The sequence below is a fragment of the Lycium barbarum genome, chromosome 7 (assembly GCF_019175385.1).
Source record: "Lycium barbarum isolate Lr01 chromosome 7, ASM1917538v2, whole genome shotgun sequence".
Classification (NCBI taxonomy): Eukaryota; Viridiplantae; Streptophyta; class Magnoliopsida; order Solanales; family Solanaceae; genus Lycium; species Lycium barbarum.
The window spans coordinates 113,549,664-113,569,924 of NC_083343.1; the positions used below are offsets into that span (position 1 = coordinate 113,549,664).

General features: G+C 34.2%; 2 protein-coding genes across 3 annotated transcripts; both read left to right on the plus strand.

The window, feature by feature from the left end:
* Window positions 1–8,413: 8,413 nt before the first annotated feature.
* On the plus strand, window positions 8,414–11,232 carry LOC132603855 (F-box protein PP2-A12-like). Of its 2 annotated transcripts, none has more exons than XM_060317137.1 (3): window positions 8,414–8,846; window positions 9,234–9,352; window positions 10,508–11,232. In XM_060317137.1, exons 1-3 carry the CDS (start codon window positions 8,538–8,540, stop codon window positions 10,953–10,955), a joined length of 876 nt encoding a protein of 291 aa, XP_060173120.1. In that variant the 5' UTR covers window positions 8,414–8,537; the 3' UTR covers window positions 10,956–11,232. The 2 variants fall into 2 exon arrangements, with proteins under 2 accessions (XP_060173120.1, XP_060173122.1); XM_060317139.1 differs by having other exon boundaries at window positions 8,416–8,846; window positions 10,535–11,232.
* A 145-nt stretch (window positions 11,233–11,377) lies between these two features.
* Window positions 11,378–18,846, plus strand: LOC132603854 (lysophospholipid acyltransferase 1-like). Its single transcript, XM_060317136.1, has 8 exons — window positions 11,378–12,752; window positions 13,841–13,896; window positions 15,378–15,598; window positions 15,883–16,291; window positions 16,798–16,883; window positions 17,547–17,610; window positions 17,700–17,812; window positions 18,032–18,846. Exons 1-8 carry the CDS (start codon window positions 12,448–12,450, stop codon window positions 18,170–18,172), a joined length of 1,395 nt encoding a protein of 464 aa, XP_060173119.1. The 5' UTR covers window positions 11,378–12,447; the 3' UTR covers window positions 18,173–18,846.
* Window positions 18,847–20,261: the final 1,415 nt, after the last annotated feature.

Consider the following 20,261-nt stretch of genomic DNA (forward strand, 5'->3'; position numbering starts at 1 on the left):
GAATGTGGAAAAACACCATTAATCTCTCATCATGGTTTTCTACAGCATTGATTGTGTTTTAGAATTATTGTGTTTAAGACTACTTTCAATGTTTGTCACATAGCTAGGAAATCCTCGTACTCATAGCCCATAGGAACTGGTTTCCGACAAACAAATCCAAGCCTAAATGTGGTTGTGTATCAAACAAATTATCACCACATCAAGAGTCTAAAGCATTGCGTAAAATAATAGAAAGTCACATTTCAAGTAATTAATATTGGTGTGTTCAATGTATGTCGTCCTTGTAAAACTAATTAATGGTTAAATAATGGGGATATGAACGATGATGTCACACATCGTATTGATGCAGGGTGGATGAAATGGAGGTTATTCTCAGGAGTGCTATGTGATAAGAAGGTGCCACCAAAGCTTAAAGGCAAGTTCTACAAAGTCGTAGTCAGACCGACTTTATTGTACGGGGCGGAGTGTTGGGCAGTCAAGAACTCGCACGTCCAAAAGATGAAAGTTACGAAAATAAAAATGTTGCGATGGATGTGTGGCCACACCAGGAGAGATAAGATTAGGAATGAAGATATCCGAGATAAGGTGAGAGTGCCATCGGTGGAGGAGAAGATGCGGGAAGCGCGACTGAGATGGTTTGGACATGTGAAGAGGAGAGAAACAGATGCCCCGGTGCAGAGGTATGAGAGGTTGGCTATGGACGGTTTTAGAAGAGTTAGAGGTAGGCCGAAGAAGTATTGGGAGAGGTGCTTAGACAGGACATGATGCAGTTCCAGCTTACCGAGGACATGACTTTAGATAGGAGGCTATGGAGGACTCAAATTAGGGTAAAAGGCTAGCAGATTGTCCCGCGTATCCCTTCGTATTATTAGTCGCAGTTTTGATCTACAGTTGATTGTCCTTTGATTCTTGCTACTATACGTTGTTTCTTGTACTTCGACTATCTTATTTATCTGTGGTAGCCACTGCTTCTTTTTTTCTCAGACTGCTTTGTCAGGGCTTTTTCGCTTTTGTTAGTTGCATTTTCATATTACTTTGAGTCAGTGGCGTACGCAGGATTTTTTGTTAGCAGTGTCGACATTTAAAGAAGTGAAATTTAAATAACTTATTATAGTGACATCATATTTTAAAAAAAAAACAAATTCAAGCTGAATTATAAATTAAATTATAAAATCCACCAAAAGAAAACGATGAATGTTTTCAAGAAATTCCAACTTGAAAGAAAAAAAATGAAAAAATAATAATTTAAAAGAGCTTACATTTGAAAGAGCAACACAAAACACCAACAATTGCCTTTATAGTTGCAGGCTCTAGCTCGGTTTAGATATTACTCCCTCCGGTTAAAAACGAGTGTTTACTTACCAAATCAAGAAAGAATTAACCTTATTTTTTAAGCTTTGTCCTTGTTAAGTGTTGATTGACCAAATCCTGTACCTATTTAATTAGGAGTAATTTAGTCAAATCATTTCTTTTTTACATTGAAATTAGTATTTTCTTAAAGTGTAAATGACTAAATGGACACTCTTTTTTAATAGGAGGGAGTACTGCTTAGGTAAAACATTGAAGTTCATAGATGAATGTCATATTGCCAATAAATGATGTTTGCCCAGTTGAATAAAATCTTTGTGGCTTCTTTGTTTTTAGATTTGGAATTAGAAAAGAATAAGCCTAAAAAACATTTAAATATATGCTACTCAGGATCGAACACACAACCTGGCAAATGTTAAAGCGCCCAACCAGTAAGCTACGAACCCTGTAGTGCTAAGCAATGGCATCTCTTTTATATTTATCTAAATTTGTGTCTGAATAGTACTATACATATATAAATAAATAAAAAATCCGATCAAGCCATGTCGGGTGACACCCCTCGGATACACGTGGGTCCGCCCCTGCTTTGAGCTATTTGTGCTTATCTGACCTTTTCTTGTCATGTTTTCTCTTGAGTTGAGGGTCTTTCGGAAACAACCTTTATTTTTCGAGATAGGGATAAGGTCTGCGTATACTTTACCCTCCTCAGACCCCACATTGTTGGATTTCACTGGGTATGTTGTTGTTGTTGGTTAAATAGCACTTTTAGGTCTTGTGTTATTGCATTATTCCTATTTTAGTCCTTGTGATATATAACTAAGCACATTTAACCTTCAATTAATTCATGTGTGTGTTTTTAGTCCTTATACTAACCGAAACCAATTGAATATTTAACAATCCACTAATTTAACAGTCTGTTAATTTATTTGGTTCCTGTTAGTATAAGGACTAAAAACACAAACAAGACTTAATTAATTGAAGGTTAAATGTGTTTAATTGCATATTACAAGGACTAAAATAGGAATAATGCAATAACACAAGGACTAAAAGTGCTATTTTCCCCCAGTTAATTGATGGCATTCCCCTTCCTCTTTCGCATTAGAGCCAATTGATTTAAAGCTTCACATGCAATTCTCAAGCTATCTAAAGTAGAATTTGCATTTTGCACTATAGTGCCAAAAAGGTTAGCAGTACTACAAAATTCAGGTAATAGTCACCTTTCACAGTAATCGTGTCTTGTAATGCACAAAATTTCGCACATTGCAAGGTCTTCTAAACCTAGATAATGACACCAACAGTTAAGACGTCTCATGTCAAATTTTGTCACCAACATAATTCAAAGACGGATAATCATGCATGATAATTGGGTTTGACAAGTAAAATCAAACCCATCTGTGTAACAGCATTGTTGGGTTTAAAAAAGTTTTTCTGTTATAGCGAATGATTGTTATACACCTATAACAACATTGACTTTAAATAATATTTTGCTATTATAGGCAAAAAAGATGTATAAAACCTAATTTTTCATTTTTAATTATCAAATCCTAAGCTTAATCATACTTTGTAAAATGAAGAAAAATCTTTTAATAATGAATATATTCATATAATATTCTTTGTCACAAATAGTGTATTAAAGGATCAAAATATTTGATCAAAATCTCTAGCCCTATTATTTGTAATCTTAAAGATTCTATTTCTATAAAGATGATTAATCTATATTACCAAAAAAAAAAAAATGGTGTTATAGAGGACTAATAGAGTGCTGTTATAAAGATGGTTATTGTTGTTATAGAGAGGTAAAATATAACTAAAAATCCGGTTCCAAAAAAAAAAATTGGTTGCTATAGAGATGTGATGTTATACTAATATGCCTTTATAAAGAGTTCTAACTATATTTTAACTCTAGTAACTTTATCAGATGTCCCCGAAAGCACAATTTAATTTAATGTGACGTTATTTGATGACATGTTTTTGTAACCACAAACAAGTAAAAATAGGAAAAAGGAAGGAGAAGAGAACATATAAGAAAAATCGCATATAAGCAAGCAAATATTTTGTATTATAAGACAGTTTGATTCATAGAATACAAAAAGTCACATTTGAAATATGATTGAAAGCTCAATATAAAATGTGAGTCTGTTAAAATAAGAAGTCAGTCTCGTCTCCCTTATAATCCCCAATGTTTTTAATATACGGAAGTCATTTTAAAAAACACTATTTTTCATGAGAAACTCACTTTTTTAAGTATTTAATTACCGTAAGTTTGGGAAACTCATTAATGGATTGGTTTATGACACTAGTACATTCTGTGACGCGTGATCAGCTTCATGAGGCTACCATGCTCTTTTGGAAGGTATGGAATGCTTCGCAACAATCCGATCTGGAATGGTAAAAATACACAACCAGACATTGTCATACATAGAGCCAGTCGCTTCTGGCAAGAGTGGATTGCGATATGTACTGGTGGTAATATTTACTCTGTGTCTGAACCTGATTTTATTGTCAAATGGTTTCCTCCTGATCCGGGTATTCTGAAATGCAACATTGATGTTTCGTGTGATATTAACTCTGGAAGGGACGTAGGGGAAATTTTGTTGAGGATTCAGTTCACCATTGGAAGTTTTATATGATGCGCTAATGGCTGAAATCCTAACAGTCCATGAAGCTTTGAGCTGGTTGAAGAACCACCACTGCTCATCTCCGATTGTTGTTGATATGGATTGTCTTTTGGCCAAGCAAGCCTTGGAAAAATCTGAGAGCAGCAATTCTTATTTTGATATTATTGTGCAAGATTGTAAAGCACTCATGTGTGACTTTACGCAGCTATATCTTTGTCTTTTGTTAAACGGTCAGCGAATCTGTGCCATATGTTAGCTCGGGCTGCAGGCGGAGGCTCTATGTCTGATGCTATGGAGTGTATTGTGCATCCCTATCTTTGATTCATGATGTATTGCAAGCTATAATGTAGAATATGCGCCGGATGCACACATTTAAGATTTGAATAACAATTGAGTTTATTGCTTCTTTTCAAAAAAAAAAAAAAGAGTGTTTAATTACCACAAATTAAATTTGTTGCTGATTTTCGTTATAAGGTCGAGCCATTAGATTCAAAGTGAGACAAAGGAATTATTTTGACCTACTGTAAAGTAATTAAGTTGCAATGTTTTTTCGGAATTTCTTATTCTTCAAACATTTTGATAGCCTTTGACTTATTTTAGGAGGAGAAAGTGCATTATAAGTTTGGGAAAACTACACCAACACTCCTATAAGACGACTCAACTATAAATACACTCTGGAATTTTTTAAAAACAAGTCTTGCAGCCTCTAAGTGGTAAAAACTTTACACAAATTCTAGTTTGAATAGTATTTTCATTTTACAATTGTATTAAGTGATTAGATTTGAAAGACATGAGGCATTTTGTAACCAAGCATACTAAAGCAGAATAACTAAAGGACAAATTAAAGCTACAACTAGGAAGTTTTTACATGTTTAATTTAATGAAATGTAAGAAAAATATTCATGCTTTTGATTTTTTTTAAGAGAATATATAATTTTTTAAATATGTATTTTCAAAATCTTAAACATGAAATGAACACAAATTACTTAATAAAATATATCAATTACTTGTAATAACTTTCTCGCATTTTGCACATGTACGCTATTTCTTTTTTCTAAAGAATTATGATATCTAGTATATAGAAATTTCTCAGTTTTTATTTTAATTTGGTTTTTTAATGTTGTGCTTCAAATATTTTAATAATACTTGCTAAGATGAAAGTTACATGAACGCTCTTTTTCTAATCATATGTGTAATTTAATTGTTTTGTTAATTCCTTTCTAGCTACCTTCACGTGGTGAATTTAGCTCCATGTATTCTAAAAGTGGCGAAAACACGTAAAATTGATTGACTAGCTATGCTGACTCTGACACACGTTCATCTGCCTAACAACAGTTTGTCACTTATTACCTTTGATTAAACTAAACAAAACAACTACTTTTCTATACAACCTAGTATATAAGAACCTTCTCTTTTCGCTTTATAATAAACTATAGCTAGTGGGTTGCAAGACCTTCAAACATCATTCATGGTTTCACACTATTTGAATTGTGCATAGAACAAAAAAGGAAAAGGAATAAGAAGAAATAATTAGAAACTGCACAAAAGGAAAGAACATAAAACTACTAGTAATTAGTACTATTATGAATATAAAATTAAAAGGTAATAGCAAGTCCAATAAATTAATAATTCGGCAAACAGAAAGGCCACAAATATATTCTCGTGTGTCAACCACATTAGGCTAATGCATTGTTACATATGTTCGATTATTAATTATTAAATAACCTGTTGATCAAAGCCTCAGGTCTGACCGACCAACTTAGTATAGAAATATGAACTAAAAAAAGCTGATTGGGCATTTATCAGACAGATGTGATACGTGATCTGTTAATACGATCAATTATTACATTGGTTTTGGTGGTTAGTAGCTTCGGTGGAATAAACTAGCCTGTTTGGCAAAGGTTTTAATCAGTTTAATTTGGAAAATATTTTTCGAAAAAGTATTTTTCGTAAAAAACAGTTTGTGTTTGTCTAATTAATTTAAAAAATATTTTGAACAAAAACTAGGGCCCGTTTGTCCATGAGAATTATTCACTTTTTTCTGGAATGTTTTTTCACTTATAGTGTTTGGCCATAAAAATTTCAAACACAACTTACAACAAAAACTTGTTTTCCAATTGTTGTCACTTTTTTTTTTCCTACTTTTTTCACTTTCAATATATTCAAAGAACCAAATATTCTTTGCAAAAACTATAACTAAACATAACTTCATCTTCAACTTCAACTTCAACTTCAAAATACCAAATAAAGTAAAAAATATTTGATTTTCATGACCAAACGTCAACTTAGTGTTTAACCAAACTTTTAAAAGTACTGCTACGTGTATTTTCTTGTTTTTGGAGAAAATCTATTTTTTTTAGCTTCTGAAAAAAAAATTTTGCTAGTCCTCACAAGCACATATTTTTTCTCAAAAATTTAACCAAACACTTTACCTTTTAAAAATAAGCACTTTTGGCCTTCTAGAAACTTGGTCAAACAAGAATATTAGATGTTTAAAGAAAAAAGGATAATGTCTACTCAATGTTGCTCGTTAATACTGTACAAAAACAAAATACAAGAAATAGAAAGTTTCTTGTTTCAACACGAATTTTGAATATTTTTGACAGCATAATTAACAAAATTGGAAAAGCAAAACAGAGGAAAAAATAAAAGTCAACCAGGAAGAATCCTTGTTTAATTTGGGTAAAGAGATGACCGCGATGAATATTCTTGAACTTTATGCACTCATTGACTTTAAGAAATATTCCATCAAAAGCAAATCTATGGACATTTCAAAAATTGGTTATGCTTTGAAATTTATGAGTAGCCAAATTTTTTTGTCAAATTCCATCTACAAGTGCAGCAAGAGAAACATAAGAAGAAAGACCATCAAGATATCTAATTGTATGTTTGTTAGAATTTATGAATTCGAGTGCGCGCTTTTATCGCGTTTCACTATTAAATTTTTTATAATGGAATAATTTCATGGGTGCACAAAATAATGGAGTAATTTCATAGGTGGTAGCTAAGAAAATAATGGAATAATTTCATAGGTGATAAATGAGAAAATAAAGGAATAAGTTCAGTCATTTAACAATTAGACTTTGGTAATATCTAACGTAAGGATGATCGTCAGGGCCGAATCTATGTATGAAAAATGGGTCACGTGAATCCATGGTCAATCGACTAATCTCGGTATATTACGTATAAAATCCTTAAAATATATCTAATATTGACTGAAGGAACACATGGTTAAATTAGGCCAAGTGGAGCATTGGTTAAGTGCTGGGCTTAGTCCTTTAAGGTTTTGGAATCAAATCCTACTAAATGCACTTTTGCGTTTTCAAAAAAAAAAAAATCTAACGTAAAACTCATCTTTTTGAAATCCTGAATTCGCCTCTGCTTATCGGTCAGTTCAGTCCAGTTTTATATATTATCGGTTCGATATATCAGTTATCAATTTATAAACATGCTAAAGCGATAACCGAACCCATAAGATATTTATTATTGATTTTCGATTAATCAGTTTGCAGTCGTTAACGATTTGGTTTTGAGTTTCCTCTATATTTTTTTTTCTTTCTCTTGTTTTCACTAAATTGTGAGAGCACTAGAGAATGATAAGATATATTGCTCAAATGTAAATACATTTCATATTATAATCAACAGAGTTTTGAGGAGCTCTCACTCGTCATATATCATTTCAGGTTCGCTTGCCAGTTATTTCTTAGATCACGAACAACATTATTACTAAAGAAAAATAGTTGCTCTAGAAGGAAAAATGAAAACAAGTCAGCATCTTCACAAAGAAAACAACAGCACCAAGCCAACAACTTCAACAATGCAAAAGAAAACAGCAACACCATAACAAGGTTTTAGAATTTATCAAGAGACCTCAAAACTAAGAAGTCTGGTCGATAGAGGCAGGCTGGCGAGAGGCTTAGTTTGAGAACTAAGTGTCATAAGAACTTAGGAAATAGGGTTTGAATTTAAAATTTAAAGTCACTATTATATAATTAGAGATAAAAAAGGTAATTTTAATATTATCTTATTGGGTTATCGGTTTAGCCATTAACTAAAGCCTATATAAAAACCAAAAAATTGAACCGATAGTCCAATAAGAAAATTACAAAACCGTTCAAAACCTGTTGACCCAATAACCCGATACCAATAAACTAACAACATATTTTTTAGTTCAGTTTATCAATTAAATAGAATTTTGCACACTCTTAATCGAACGTGATTAAAAGTGCTCACTTTGAATAAATTTAAATACCCAAAACTACTCAAGTATACTTAAGGAACTAATTGAACTTATTACAAAAATAAGTGACCATATTTGTCATTTTCTCTAGTTGTAACCCGTCTAATTTATGTGATATAATTTGATTAGATATAAAATTTAATTTTTTTTTTTTAAAACTTATAATCTAAATCATAAATATTTATTTGACTGTAAATTATTTCATTACGCGTCCATTTCTCTATATATACACACACAACTACATCCAGCTGTTCAAAGTGTCTCCTTTCCACTTTCCCTTCCTATTTTATCCACCCTTCTTTCTCTCAAACAAACAAATTAATAACCTTCCATACAACGATTTTCTTGATTATCAAAAAATCACAACAAAAATGGGTTCTTCTTTATCCCTTTTCTTGACTCCACGTCATTCCACCACAGTTCCCAGTCTTGGTGACTTGCCTGAAAGTTGTGTGGCTGAAGTTATGGTTTATTTGGACCCATCTGAGATCTGTAGCATGTCAATGCTTAACAGGGGTTTTAGGGCTGCTAGTTCTGCTGATTTTGTGTGGGAATCTAAGTTGCCTTTGAATTATGAGTCTATTATTGAGAGGGTGTTTGATGATTTTGATACCAATTTGTGTAAAAGGGATATTTATGCTAGGCTTTGTCGACCCTCTTATTTTGATGGTGGCACAAAGGTCCAATCTTTACCCCTTCTTATGTTACATATCTTTTCCTTCATTTGTAAATGTTTATATAATTTCCCCATTTGTCTTGCAAATATGGGGTTTTGTTGTCAAAGTTTGATTTATTCCCTCTATTTTTTGTTCATTCTTGGAACTTAAGAATTTTCTTGAAAGGTGTAATCTTTTTTTTTTTTTTTTTTTATATATAGGAATGTTCAAAAGGTATGTTTTAGATGATCAAACGAAATTTAGGTGAAATGGGGTTGTCTACTTTATAGGAAATATCATAAGGATACTCTTGTTGTGATTAACTATTCTGTATAATTGTTCAAATAGGACCAGCAAATAATTTAAACCATCATGCTTGTTCTGATGGTTTTATTGATTGGATTTATGCAGAAGGTTTGGTTAGATAAGGGTACAGGAAGGGTTTGTCTATCAGTATCTGCAAATGGCTTGGCGATAACGGGCATTGACGATAGGAGATATTGGAGCCGTATTGAAACAGATGAATCAAGGTGAGGAGTTAAAATTGTTTTGCTTATGTTATCAAGTTATAGTACAATGTATAGTTGTATGTGTGTGTTTATGGATACATGTGTTTTCAGAGTGGCTGATCAAGTTAAACTATTCGGGCTCTTTTGATGAAACCCTCTTTCGAAAAGGTTCTTTTTAGTTGATTTAAATTTGGTCTTCCGTGTCTCCTCTTTCCCTGTTACTTCTGATTTTGAAATTGAAACCTGAGTGGTAAATTGATTCCTTATGCAATTCTGGTACTTTAATCCATTGGCAGTTTCTCATTCTGGCCTTGTGGGCTATGCCAAAAAAAATTAGTGCAACTTTTGGGGAAGTCTTTTATGTTATGGTACTTGGAAATTAATCTGAACGATTCAATACATTTGTAGCAGTATTGCTTGGAAGATCTGTGCTTGAGTTACACAAGATGCTGTACGCTCCTTTGGAGTACTATAAGCTCTATTTAACCTAAAAAAAGTTACACAAGGGGCTGTCCAGTACGTTGTCAATATCAGTAGTATTTATTATACTATTATCTTTAGTTGAGAGCAATTTTCCTTGAAAAGAGAAATGTTCAAGTTCCACCTTACACTGTTTGCAAGTCATCATGATTTACCTGGTAGTTCTAGTTGGGAACTCTCCTTACCGTTAGTATGCTCATCACATCGAAAGCTTGTAACTCACAGGCAGACCTTAATTGAAACATAAGTCCTTGTTTCTTAGAGGTCCAAAACAGAAGTATCATAAAGACCTCCCATATTCCCCAATAATCCACGGAAGTTAGAGAGAACAAAGAAGATTGTGCTTTTGGCACCACACAACTTCACCTGTGTGCATGCTGTGTGTATCTGGATACTGCAATTGAGGATAAAATGAATTCCTATCACAGACTCAGAACTTCAAATGGGGCTTTAATTATCAAATTTCGTACCATAGATGTGCGAAGCCAATATCTTTTGAATATATCATAGTACCGGTAAAATTTTCAAGAATACCTCTTTTGCCTAACCTCCAAGCATAAGAAAGGTAAAAAATAATATGTATTTGCTGAAAGGTCTGACTTTTAAACTATGACATACTTGTATTGTGTTTGAAATTTACTGCTGTATTGTTGTATAAACTAAACGCTACCACATCTTGATACAAAATACTGAAAGGATTTCTTTTCCTTTCATTCCCTGCAGATTCCAGTCCGTTGCATATCTCCAACAGATCTGGTGGTTTGAAGTGGATGGAGAGGTTGATTTCCCGTTCCCAGCAGGGTCTTATAGTATTTTCTATAGACTGCAAGTGGGACGTGCCTCTCGAAGATTTGGACGGCGAATTTGCAACTCCGAGCATGTTCACGGATGGGATAAAAAACCAGTACAGTTCCAGCTCTCAACATCAGATGGTCAGCAAGCTACAACCCAGTGTAACTTGAAAGAACCTGGAAAATGGAAATACCACCATGTAGGAGACTTTATTGTCACACGGTCTACAAGAACTACGAAAGTTAAGTTCTCCATGACCCAAATCGATTGTACACACACCAAAGGTGGACTTTGTGTAGATTCTGTGTTAATATGCCCGAGCGAGTTTACAGAGAGGTTAAAGCGTTTTTAATTTGCGGCTAACCTTCTCTTTAGGAAAGAGTTTGTAAAAGAGTTAGAGTTAGCACTATCCGTAGTTCCAGAGAAGTTAGTAAGGAACGGCAATCAGCTTATATTAGATCGAGTCGATGTGTGTGTACGTGTATGGCGGGCTTTTTAAATCCCAACAACTCGTTACTAGATGTCGTAGGCTTTCTCCACTCGGAACGTTTATTGTACTGAGTCTTTAGTGTATTTGTTGTACTGAGTCTTTAGTGTATGTTAAATCAGACAACTTCTTTTCATGTGTACTTTTGAAATTTGATCCTAGCAAACGAATGGAAGCTAGCTCCTTTGGGTTTGATTGAAATATTTAATTCCTTTTTCTGCATGGAATGATATTTTTGATGTGTTGTATAGAATGACATCAACATTGGTAAACTTAGAAGGCCTCCTCAAAGTGGAAAACTGCAGTGCGCTTTGCCTCTCTTTCCTCTCGTGCCCTTGGATTTGGATAATCTACTAACAGATTGCCCAATAGGAGGGGCAAAAATTGTCGACACAGGTTATGGTTCATTCCTTCGAATGATTGTCTGGTTGAACATGAACCGAGTCAAAGACCAGTCTGCTAGTTTCAGAACATTTTTTTTTCACTTGTTTGCTTTTGAGATATACAGCTATGCAATTGAGTTATTGCATAACAGCAGAAAATGTATCACACATTCAAAATCATTTAGTTGTCTTCTTTTCGTCTTTTGACAGAACTCTCGCAAGAAACTAACATTTTCAATAGATTAAGATTACCATTACACCATTTTAGCTAGATTACCATTACACCATTTTAGCTAGATCTTTACTGAATATATCGCTCAATAATCGTTAGAATTCTATAGAGATCGAAGAGCACAGGTTACGTTGGCTGCCAAACAGTGGCCCTGCAAGCCCTCGTCTTAAATGGACAAGTATGGAAGGAGAAAGGGAAATCATATCATGTCTGCATGTCATGATTTGGGTTAATATGAATCTCTATTGAATCCTAAATGGAAATTGTGACTTATCTGCATGTCAGCAGGTGGTAATTGACGAGAAATATATTTGCAAATCAACGTTTGTTTTACAAATTTACCTATTAATTATAACTTGAAATAGAAAACTTGAAGTTGTAAAACTTGTTTACGAAGTATTTACCTGAAATATTTCAAATAAAAATTCATGTCAAAATGCAATTTCAACACATTATTAGATTGCCACAAAACTATTCCATTCACTAGATAACTAACTTTCTTTTTCTCCCTTATTGACTGTTGTTCCTTGTCTCTCTCTCAATCTCTCTCTCTCTCTCTCTCTCTCTCTATCTGTCTATGTTCCATACCTCTTTTCTTTTGTATTATTAATGATATGAGTTCATGACCTTTTCAGCATTGTTTCTACTCGTACGTCCACAGTTCCCATTGTTGTAAATGCAACATTCAGAAAATTTGATATCCAAGTGACATATTACTACGTGACCCAAATTATTTTACATTATGATTTTGCTGGAGATGGAACCAATGGCTTCTGCTATTGGAGTATCAATACCGGTGCTTCGTTTCATACTATGTTTCGTTGCAACCATTCCTGTGAGTTTTTTCCATAGATTTGTTCCTTGCACCAATGGTAGGCATATTTATGCTGCCATATCAGGTGCTGTTCTGTCCTACATGTCGTTTGGATTGTCGTCCAATTTTCATTTCTTGGTGCCTATGCTTTTGGGTTATGCTTCTATGGTTTTCTGCCGTCCTTATTGCGGGATCATCACTTTCTTCCTTGCATTTGGATATCTTATTGGATGGTACGTTAATTCTCTCTTTGGATTATTTTCATTTGCGATATCTGTTTTATTGGAAATTTCAGTACTTACCGGTCGTGTGGACATAAAAAATGTGAAATTTGAAAAGAAGTAGTATTTGGAAAAAAGTTGAAAAATGGTATTTGGAAATTGGAGTTGTGTTTGGATATGAACACAACTTGGAAAAATATTGAGTTTATGTGAAAACAGATTCATTGAAGTTTTTTGAATTCCGGAAAATTGTACAATTCTATGTCCAAAAATGATTCCGGAATAAAATCCCGGAAAAGAGTGAAAATTATCCATGGCCAAACGGGTCCTTAATGAAGGCTTAAGAGTATAACTGCATTATCTTCATTGTCTTGAAGGAAATCTTCCATTGTCATTGTTCCTTTGAAGAAGAACTAATCTAAAGAGCCGCCCATCCAACCGCTTAAACTAAAAACAGCTGGGAGGTGTATAAATATATAATTCATGTATAATATGTATATAAATGTTTATAATAACTATACAATCTATGTATAATGTGTGTATAAACGTTTATAATAACTATATAATCTATGTATATCAGCTAACAAAAGTAATTAAACAGTGAATTCGGCCGGCTATTTTTGTAAAGACGCTTGTTTTAACATCTATTATTATGAGGTATGGTGAATGAGCATTTTGAGCTGTATTTTTTTATGGCTAATAAATTTCGGAAGGGCGGTGGCTCACCGCTCACAGTTCTAAACTCAATGAGTAATGGGTCCGCCCCTCTATCTTTCTCCACTTAAATATCAGGCTTTTGTCTGTGACAAAGTTTTGTGCATTAGCGCACTCTTACCACTAGACTAAAGCCCTGGGGCTCTTTTGACCTGTATTTTTGTGTAGCTCTTGTGCTAACGAGGAAACGCTTAGTTCTTTAGCAGAAATTTGATGTTATTATTGCAGTATGAAGTACTGCTTTCCAAGTGAATCTCCCCCAACCCCCAAGAGGAAATAAAGCATTCCCTGTTGAACCATTTCCTTGTTATGCTAGTTGCAATTTTTTATAATCTGTGAATGAAAAATTTTTGAACTCCATGTAATATTCCAACTTTTTGGTACAGCCATGTGTACTACATGAGTGGTGATGCATGGAAAAAGGGAGGAATGGATGCTACAGGTAAGAACGTACTTCCTCTTTGTCCTAGTCTTGGTTTCACCTTTCGATAATAATGAAAACAAATCACAGTCTCAAACTGCTATAATTTTTGTTAATCTGTTCAATCCACTTGGTGTTTGAGACAAATTAAGCATATGATACTTCTTTAGTGATAGACTATGAAAATAGTCTACCTAAATATTAGGATAATCTTTTCATAATTAGCAAACGTATATTAGGCATGATCTCTTCCTTATGTATAGTAATTAGGTCCTATAATTTAGCCTAGTACTTCCCAGCAATGGGCACTGCCCCCCTGCCCGTATCCAACCAGGCCGTGGCAGCAGCGTCCCACGACACCCAGGCCCAGCAGTGGCCTTCTCGGTGCAGGTCCACGCTCACTTCAACAAGTATGCCTTCACATGCATGATCCAAAGGTTACACATGAATGCTCTTAAACGCATAGTACAATACATTCAAGGTACTATTGAGTTTGGTCTCCATCTGTACAAATCCACCATTGCCTCTCTTGTTTCTTATACAGATGCAGATTGGGGTGGGTGTCCAGACACTCGCCGATCCACATCCGGTTACTGTGTTTGCCTTGGCGATAATCTACTCTCATGGTCATCCAAACGGCAACCTACTCTGTCTAAGTCGAGTGCCGAGGCCGAATACCGTGGCGTCGCTAATGTCGTCTCTGAGTCCTGTTGGCTTCGCAACCTTCTTTTGGAGCTCCGTTGTCCCATCCGGACAGCTACATTGGTTTATTGTGATAATGTTAGTGTCATATACCTATCAGGTAACCCAGTTCAGCACCAACGCGCTAAACATATTGAGATGGACATACATTTCGTACGTGAGAAAGTTGCCCGTGGAGAAGTTCGTGTTCTTCACGTCCCGGCCCGTTACCAGATCGCAGACATCTTCACTAAAGGTCTTCCGCGCGTGCTCTTTGATGATTTCAGGGACAGTCTAAGCGTACGACAACCTTCCGCTTCGACTGCGGGGGTGTGATAGACTATGAAAATAGTCTACGTAAATATTAGGATAATCTTTTCATAATTAGCAAATGTATATTAGGCATGATCTCTTCCTTATGTATAGTAATTAGGTCCTATAATTTAGCCTAGTATTATGCTGATAGTTAGATACCTACTTTCATACATCAATACAGATTACGGATTGATTTCCTACATTTAGATCAAAATGTTTCTTGTAAATAGAAATTAAATAAAATCTCAGTTCATGATGAGGTCGGACATTGTTGATTCATGTAGAAATCTACCGAATTTAAAACGCGAAACACAATTTATGGACCTCAGCGAGCTGATTTACTGCAGGTTGCATGAATCATTTTGATCATCCAGCTAGGAATACTCTGTATCATTATGATCTGTTCATTGTATTTTGTTTTCACTTCTGGATGTTGTACTGTTAATAGTGTTCACATTTAGCTTACTGAACATTGATTTAATTGGTTCTCTCTTCTAAAATTTTAGGAGCTCTTATGGTGATTTCGCTGAAAATAATTTCAAGCGTGATGAATTACCAAGATGGATTATTGAAGGAGGAAGATTTGCGTGAGGCTCAAAAGAAAAATCATTTGCTCAAGTTGCCATCATTACTTGAGTACTTTGGTTACTGTCTCTGTTGTGGAAGTCATTTTGCAGGACCAGTATATGAAATAAAGGATTACCTTGTATGGACAGAGAGAAATGGTGTAAGTTCATGTCATCATTTTATTCTGGTTCCATTAATTGTTGTTCTGCACAATAATGTTTTTGCATATATATAATATGTCGATATCTTTTGAATATAATATAAAATAAATATCAATTTGGGATAGGAATCGAGCTGTAAACCACCATACTTTCACATCCAAAACATCTCACAAGATTAAGTTTGTCAATAAGCCGACATTACTTGTGTAAAATTCTGCATATGCCATTGGTTCTTCTCTGTGCATCTCATTTTAACAACTAACTAATTAAGCCCTTCTTTCAGATCTGGAAACCTTCAGACAAAGGACAACCATCGCCTTTTGGGGCAACGTTAAGGGCTATTCTTCAAGCTGGTCTATGTATGGGATTGTATATCTATCTGGTGCCTCTTTTCCCAATTTCTAAGTTCTTGGATCCAGTGTACCACGAATGGGGTTTCTGGACACGGTTGGGTTACCAATATATGGCTAGCTTTACTGCACGATGTAAATATTATTTCATATGGTCAATCTCAGAAGTTGCTATCCTTGTATCTGGTTTCGGTTTCAGTGGTTGGACAGACATGACTAATCCACCAAAACCACAGTGGGACCGTGCTAAAAATGTTGACATATTAGGTGTTGAGCTTGCAAAGAGCTCAGTTCAGATACCTCTTGTATGGAACATTCAAGTTAGCACCTGGCTGAGGCACTGTAAGGATCTCTCTTTTTAATCCTTTTGTATGGTAAGATACTTGCAAAAACACAATGTGAAAAATTGGTGAGCGAATGTCACTCCTACTAACGCTTCATTCTACAAAAAACTCTTTTCCAGTCTGTTGTTAAAAAAAAAAAAAGAGTTTTTGACTTTTAACTTCTCATTTTATCCCAACATGCTTTTTAACTATAGAAATGTCATAACATGTTTAGATTGGAAGGTCAAAGGGTACTTTTGATATGTGTCAAAAGTCTTTCTTTTTTCCCTTAAAAGGTTGGGCTTATTCAAACACCGCCATGCAAAATGACACACAGGAAGTACTTGTTATGTTGCAATGCGTTGTATTTTCCAGGAAACTGATGTAGACAAACTTTTATGATTTATCAAATAAGGTTCATATGTCTCAAATTTTAGTCCTCATCTTTTAGTGAATGTGTAACTCTGTGACAAAGCTAAGCATGATGCAATTGTTTTATGATCAAATATCTCGTATTTTCTGCAGATGTATACGAGAGGCTTATACAGAAGGGAAGGAAGCCTGATTTCTTCCAGTTGCTGGCCACACAGACTGTTAGTGCTGTATGGCATGTAAGTGGATATTTTCACGCAACGTGTTCTTCAATCTATCTTCTAAAAGATTCATATGATGACTCATAATCTTGTCCAGATGAATTTTCATGGAACTATAACTTCTATGCAAAAACATCTATTCAATCATGCATCAGAAATTCATTTTGCCTATGGTGGCATCAGAATTTCACTAAAATTAGCTTTGCAGTACTTTATATAAAGTTCTGTATTTCTTTTTGAAGTTTAATTCTTTTCATATATGTTCTCTAACTATAGAAATACAAGTCCTCACACATTTTATCTTTTAATATATGCCTCTGCAAATTCATTTATGCTGCATAAAACTATTGATTTCAACCACATCGTTGACATCCCTACTTGTCCTCCAAAACTGTTGCCACTTATGTAATGCTAAACACAATAGAAGGGAAATTTTTTTATTGTATAGTTAACACTTCTCAGCACTAGCTGGTTCTATTTTCTAACCTCAGAAATCCAAAATTAAGTACTCAAATGCAAAGGGAATATACTTTGGATAAGATACTTTGCGCTCTTTGTGTTTTATCTGCCATGGCAACCTCCCCTTCGCTTTTTTCTCTTTTTTGCTAAAGCACTTCTGATTCGGCTATAGTTCTTTAAGAAATATCTTGTCTAACTAAAGTTGATTGTGTTACACTACAGGGGTTATATCCTGGCTACATCATATTCTTTGTTCAGTCTGCTTTGATGATTGCTGGATCAAGAGGTACTTAATTTCAGCTAATACCTACTAGATCAGTCGTATCTACATTTTATATATATGCTTTAATACAATCTTGCTTTGTCTATGAGCAGTCATTTACAGATGGCATCAAGCTACAAGTAGTGCTCAGTTTCAAAAGATGCTGGTATTCATGAACTTTGTATATACACTGCTGGTGCTGAACTACTCTGCTGTTGGATTCATGGTTAGTTTACATGACATGTTTTCTTTTTACACATTCTTTAATGTCATGACGTATTTTAAAATCATAAGTTTTAGGGATATTTTGTTATGTGCTAAAAGTTTTTCTTTCTTAAAACTGTATCCAGTCAAACACTGTCATATAAAATGAAACGGAAGGAGTATAAGTTAAAATCTTTAATTGACATAAATTGACAATACTTTTGTTCCTTATGTTTTACAGGTCCTAAGCCTGCATGAAACACTTACTGCTTATGGAAGTGTATACTATATTGGAAGTATTGTACCAATTCTAGTGCTCCTTCTTGGTAAAATGATTCAGCCAGCAAAACCCGTAAGATCTAGAGCCAAAAAAGAAGAATGAATCAGAATCTGGTTTCTGGAGATTGTTTTTTAGAGTTCTTGGTGGAAGAGTAGTGCTGTTCTGATTTGTATAAATCATCAGTTTTGATTGCTGTAAAGTTCTAGTTAGTTCAGCTGTTGGAGTTCATTCATTATTTTTGTGCAAAATGCCCTTCAAAGGCACTGGTCTTTAATTTTTGCCCCTCAAATTTGAAATCTTTAATTTTTGTCGTTCGCCTAAAATCCATGGGTTCTGGGTTTGAATCATAGCTCAGTCAAATATTAAAAAAAAAAAAAATTGCAAGGCAGATGTTCGTAGCAAAGTTAGGCCTATTCAGGCATAAGTCTGACTAAATAGGCCTAATTTTTTCCAACTAAGTACAAAAAAAAAAACAAAAAAAAAAAAATTGCCTGAAGGCAAACCTCTGTCTTATGCCTGAAGGAAGGCAGAATTTTGCCTTGTGGTGAAGGCAAAACTCTGCCTTGCAAATCCAAACTCTACCTTGCGATTTTTTTTAAAAAAATTTTATGGGGGTTGGATTCCGAAACTAAGGAATTTTTAGCGAATGCCAAAAATTAAAGACCAGTGCCTTTGAAGGACAATCGTGCAAATGACCCGCTAGTTGATTTGCACCATTCAGATGAGTAGGCCCAACTTCTAAGCTTCTACAGAACTGTTACTTAGAGAAGCTCAAATTTGTCTCTCAGCAATATTGTAGAAAATAGTAAAAATTGCGTGGGATGGACATTTTTTGGACCACTTGTTAATATTTAGCAACTGTTAAAATTGTAATTGAGAAATAACGACTATTTAAATAAATTTGGTACCTTAGCTAAAATACGAAAAAAAAAAAACGCTAACATAGTCTGTTGGAGTCAAATCTTTTACTAGTGAATCTCAGAATTCGAGTTAATTTTTCATGGAGTTTTGAACTATCACATTTCAAACTCCAGTATTTTTTGTAGAGTTTTGACAGCCATAGTTCAAACTCCCTCAATCATCTTTCCATCTGAGAACTTTTCCTGGAGTTTAAGCTGAAAAAGATTCATACTCCGTGAATTTTTCCTGAAGTTTGAAAGATTTATGGATTTTTTATTTGATTAAATAAGAATCGTAGAACCTGCATATAATGAAATCATGACTTCAAATATACCAAAATGGAGATTTGTTGTCGTGTTAACAAACTCTCCATAATCTGATGATGGGCAGAGAACTACTACGCACACAATATAGTCTAACATGTAAATATTCGATTCCAGATATCATACAACATACACAAATGCAAATACAAACTAACCAACTTTATGCAAACTATGGAAACTTTATGTAGAATGGAGAAGTGTGGAGAAAAAGTGCAGAAGAAGCTAAAGAAGTGTAGGTTTTCCGTGTTTAGTTTATGGGTACCTTTGTCCTATTGATTATATAGTGGTTAGATTTTAATTACTTTTAAAATGGTTAAATCTTAATCGACAAGTTGAAAAATGGTTGTTTATCAAGCTTACCATAAAATATAGTATAGCACAGGATAATCATTTTAGGGTTGACTTTCATTTTTGTTTGGATGATTGTTATATATTATTTCATAATGTATCGTACTATATTGTAATGTGTTGTATTGTATCGTATTGCATTATTTTGATTAACAGAATGTTTGGATAGGTTGTATCGTTTCCTATCGTTACATAATCTCACACATCATCGATTTGAAGGATAAACCTACCAAAAAAACGTAAGGTACGGGATCGAGCTACCATAAAAAAGGTAGGGCAAATGATCAAATAGAATTATTAGATAATAAAAATGAGGAAAAAAAAAGATAAAATAACGACGCGATAACACCAAATCAGTCATTTCATAAAATGAGACTTTTCGTCATTACGTAACGATGGATTTAACGATACGATGCATTAAAATTTAAATAACAATCAAAACAAATATTGTATTAAAATTAACAAGACACATGTAACAACCATCCAAACGAGAATAGAGATTCTCTCAATTTCTCTCTTCTTTCAATGCATTCTCCCATTATTTTAAGTAAAATTCTTCTTGAATCTCCTTAGATTTACCTAGGATGGTGACTTCCTCGGTTCTAATATGTATGTTGAAC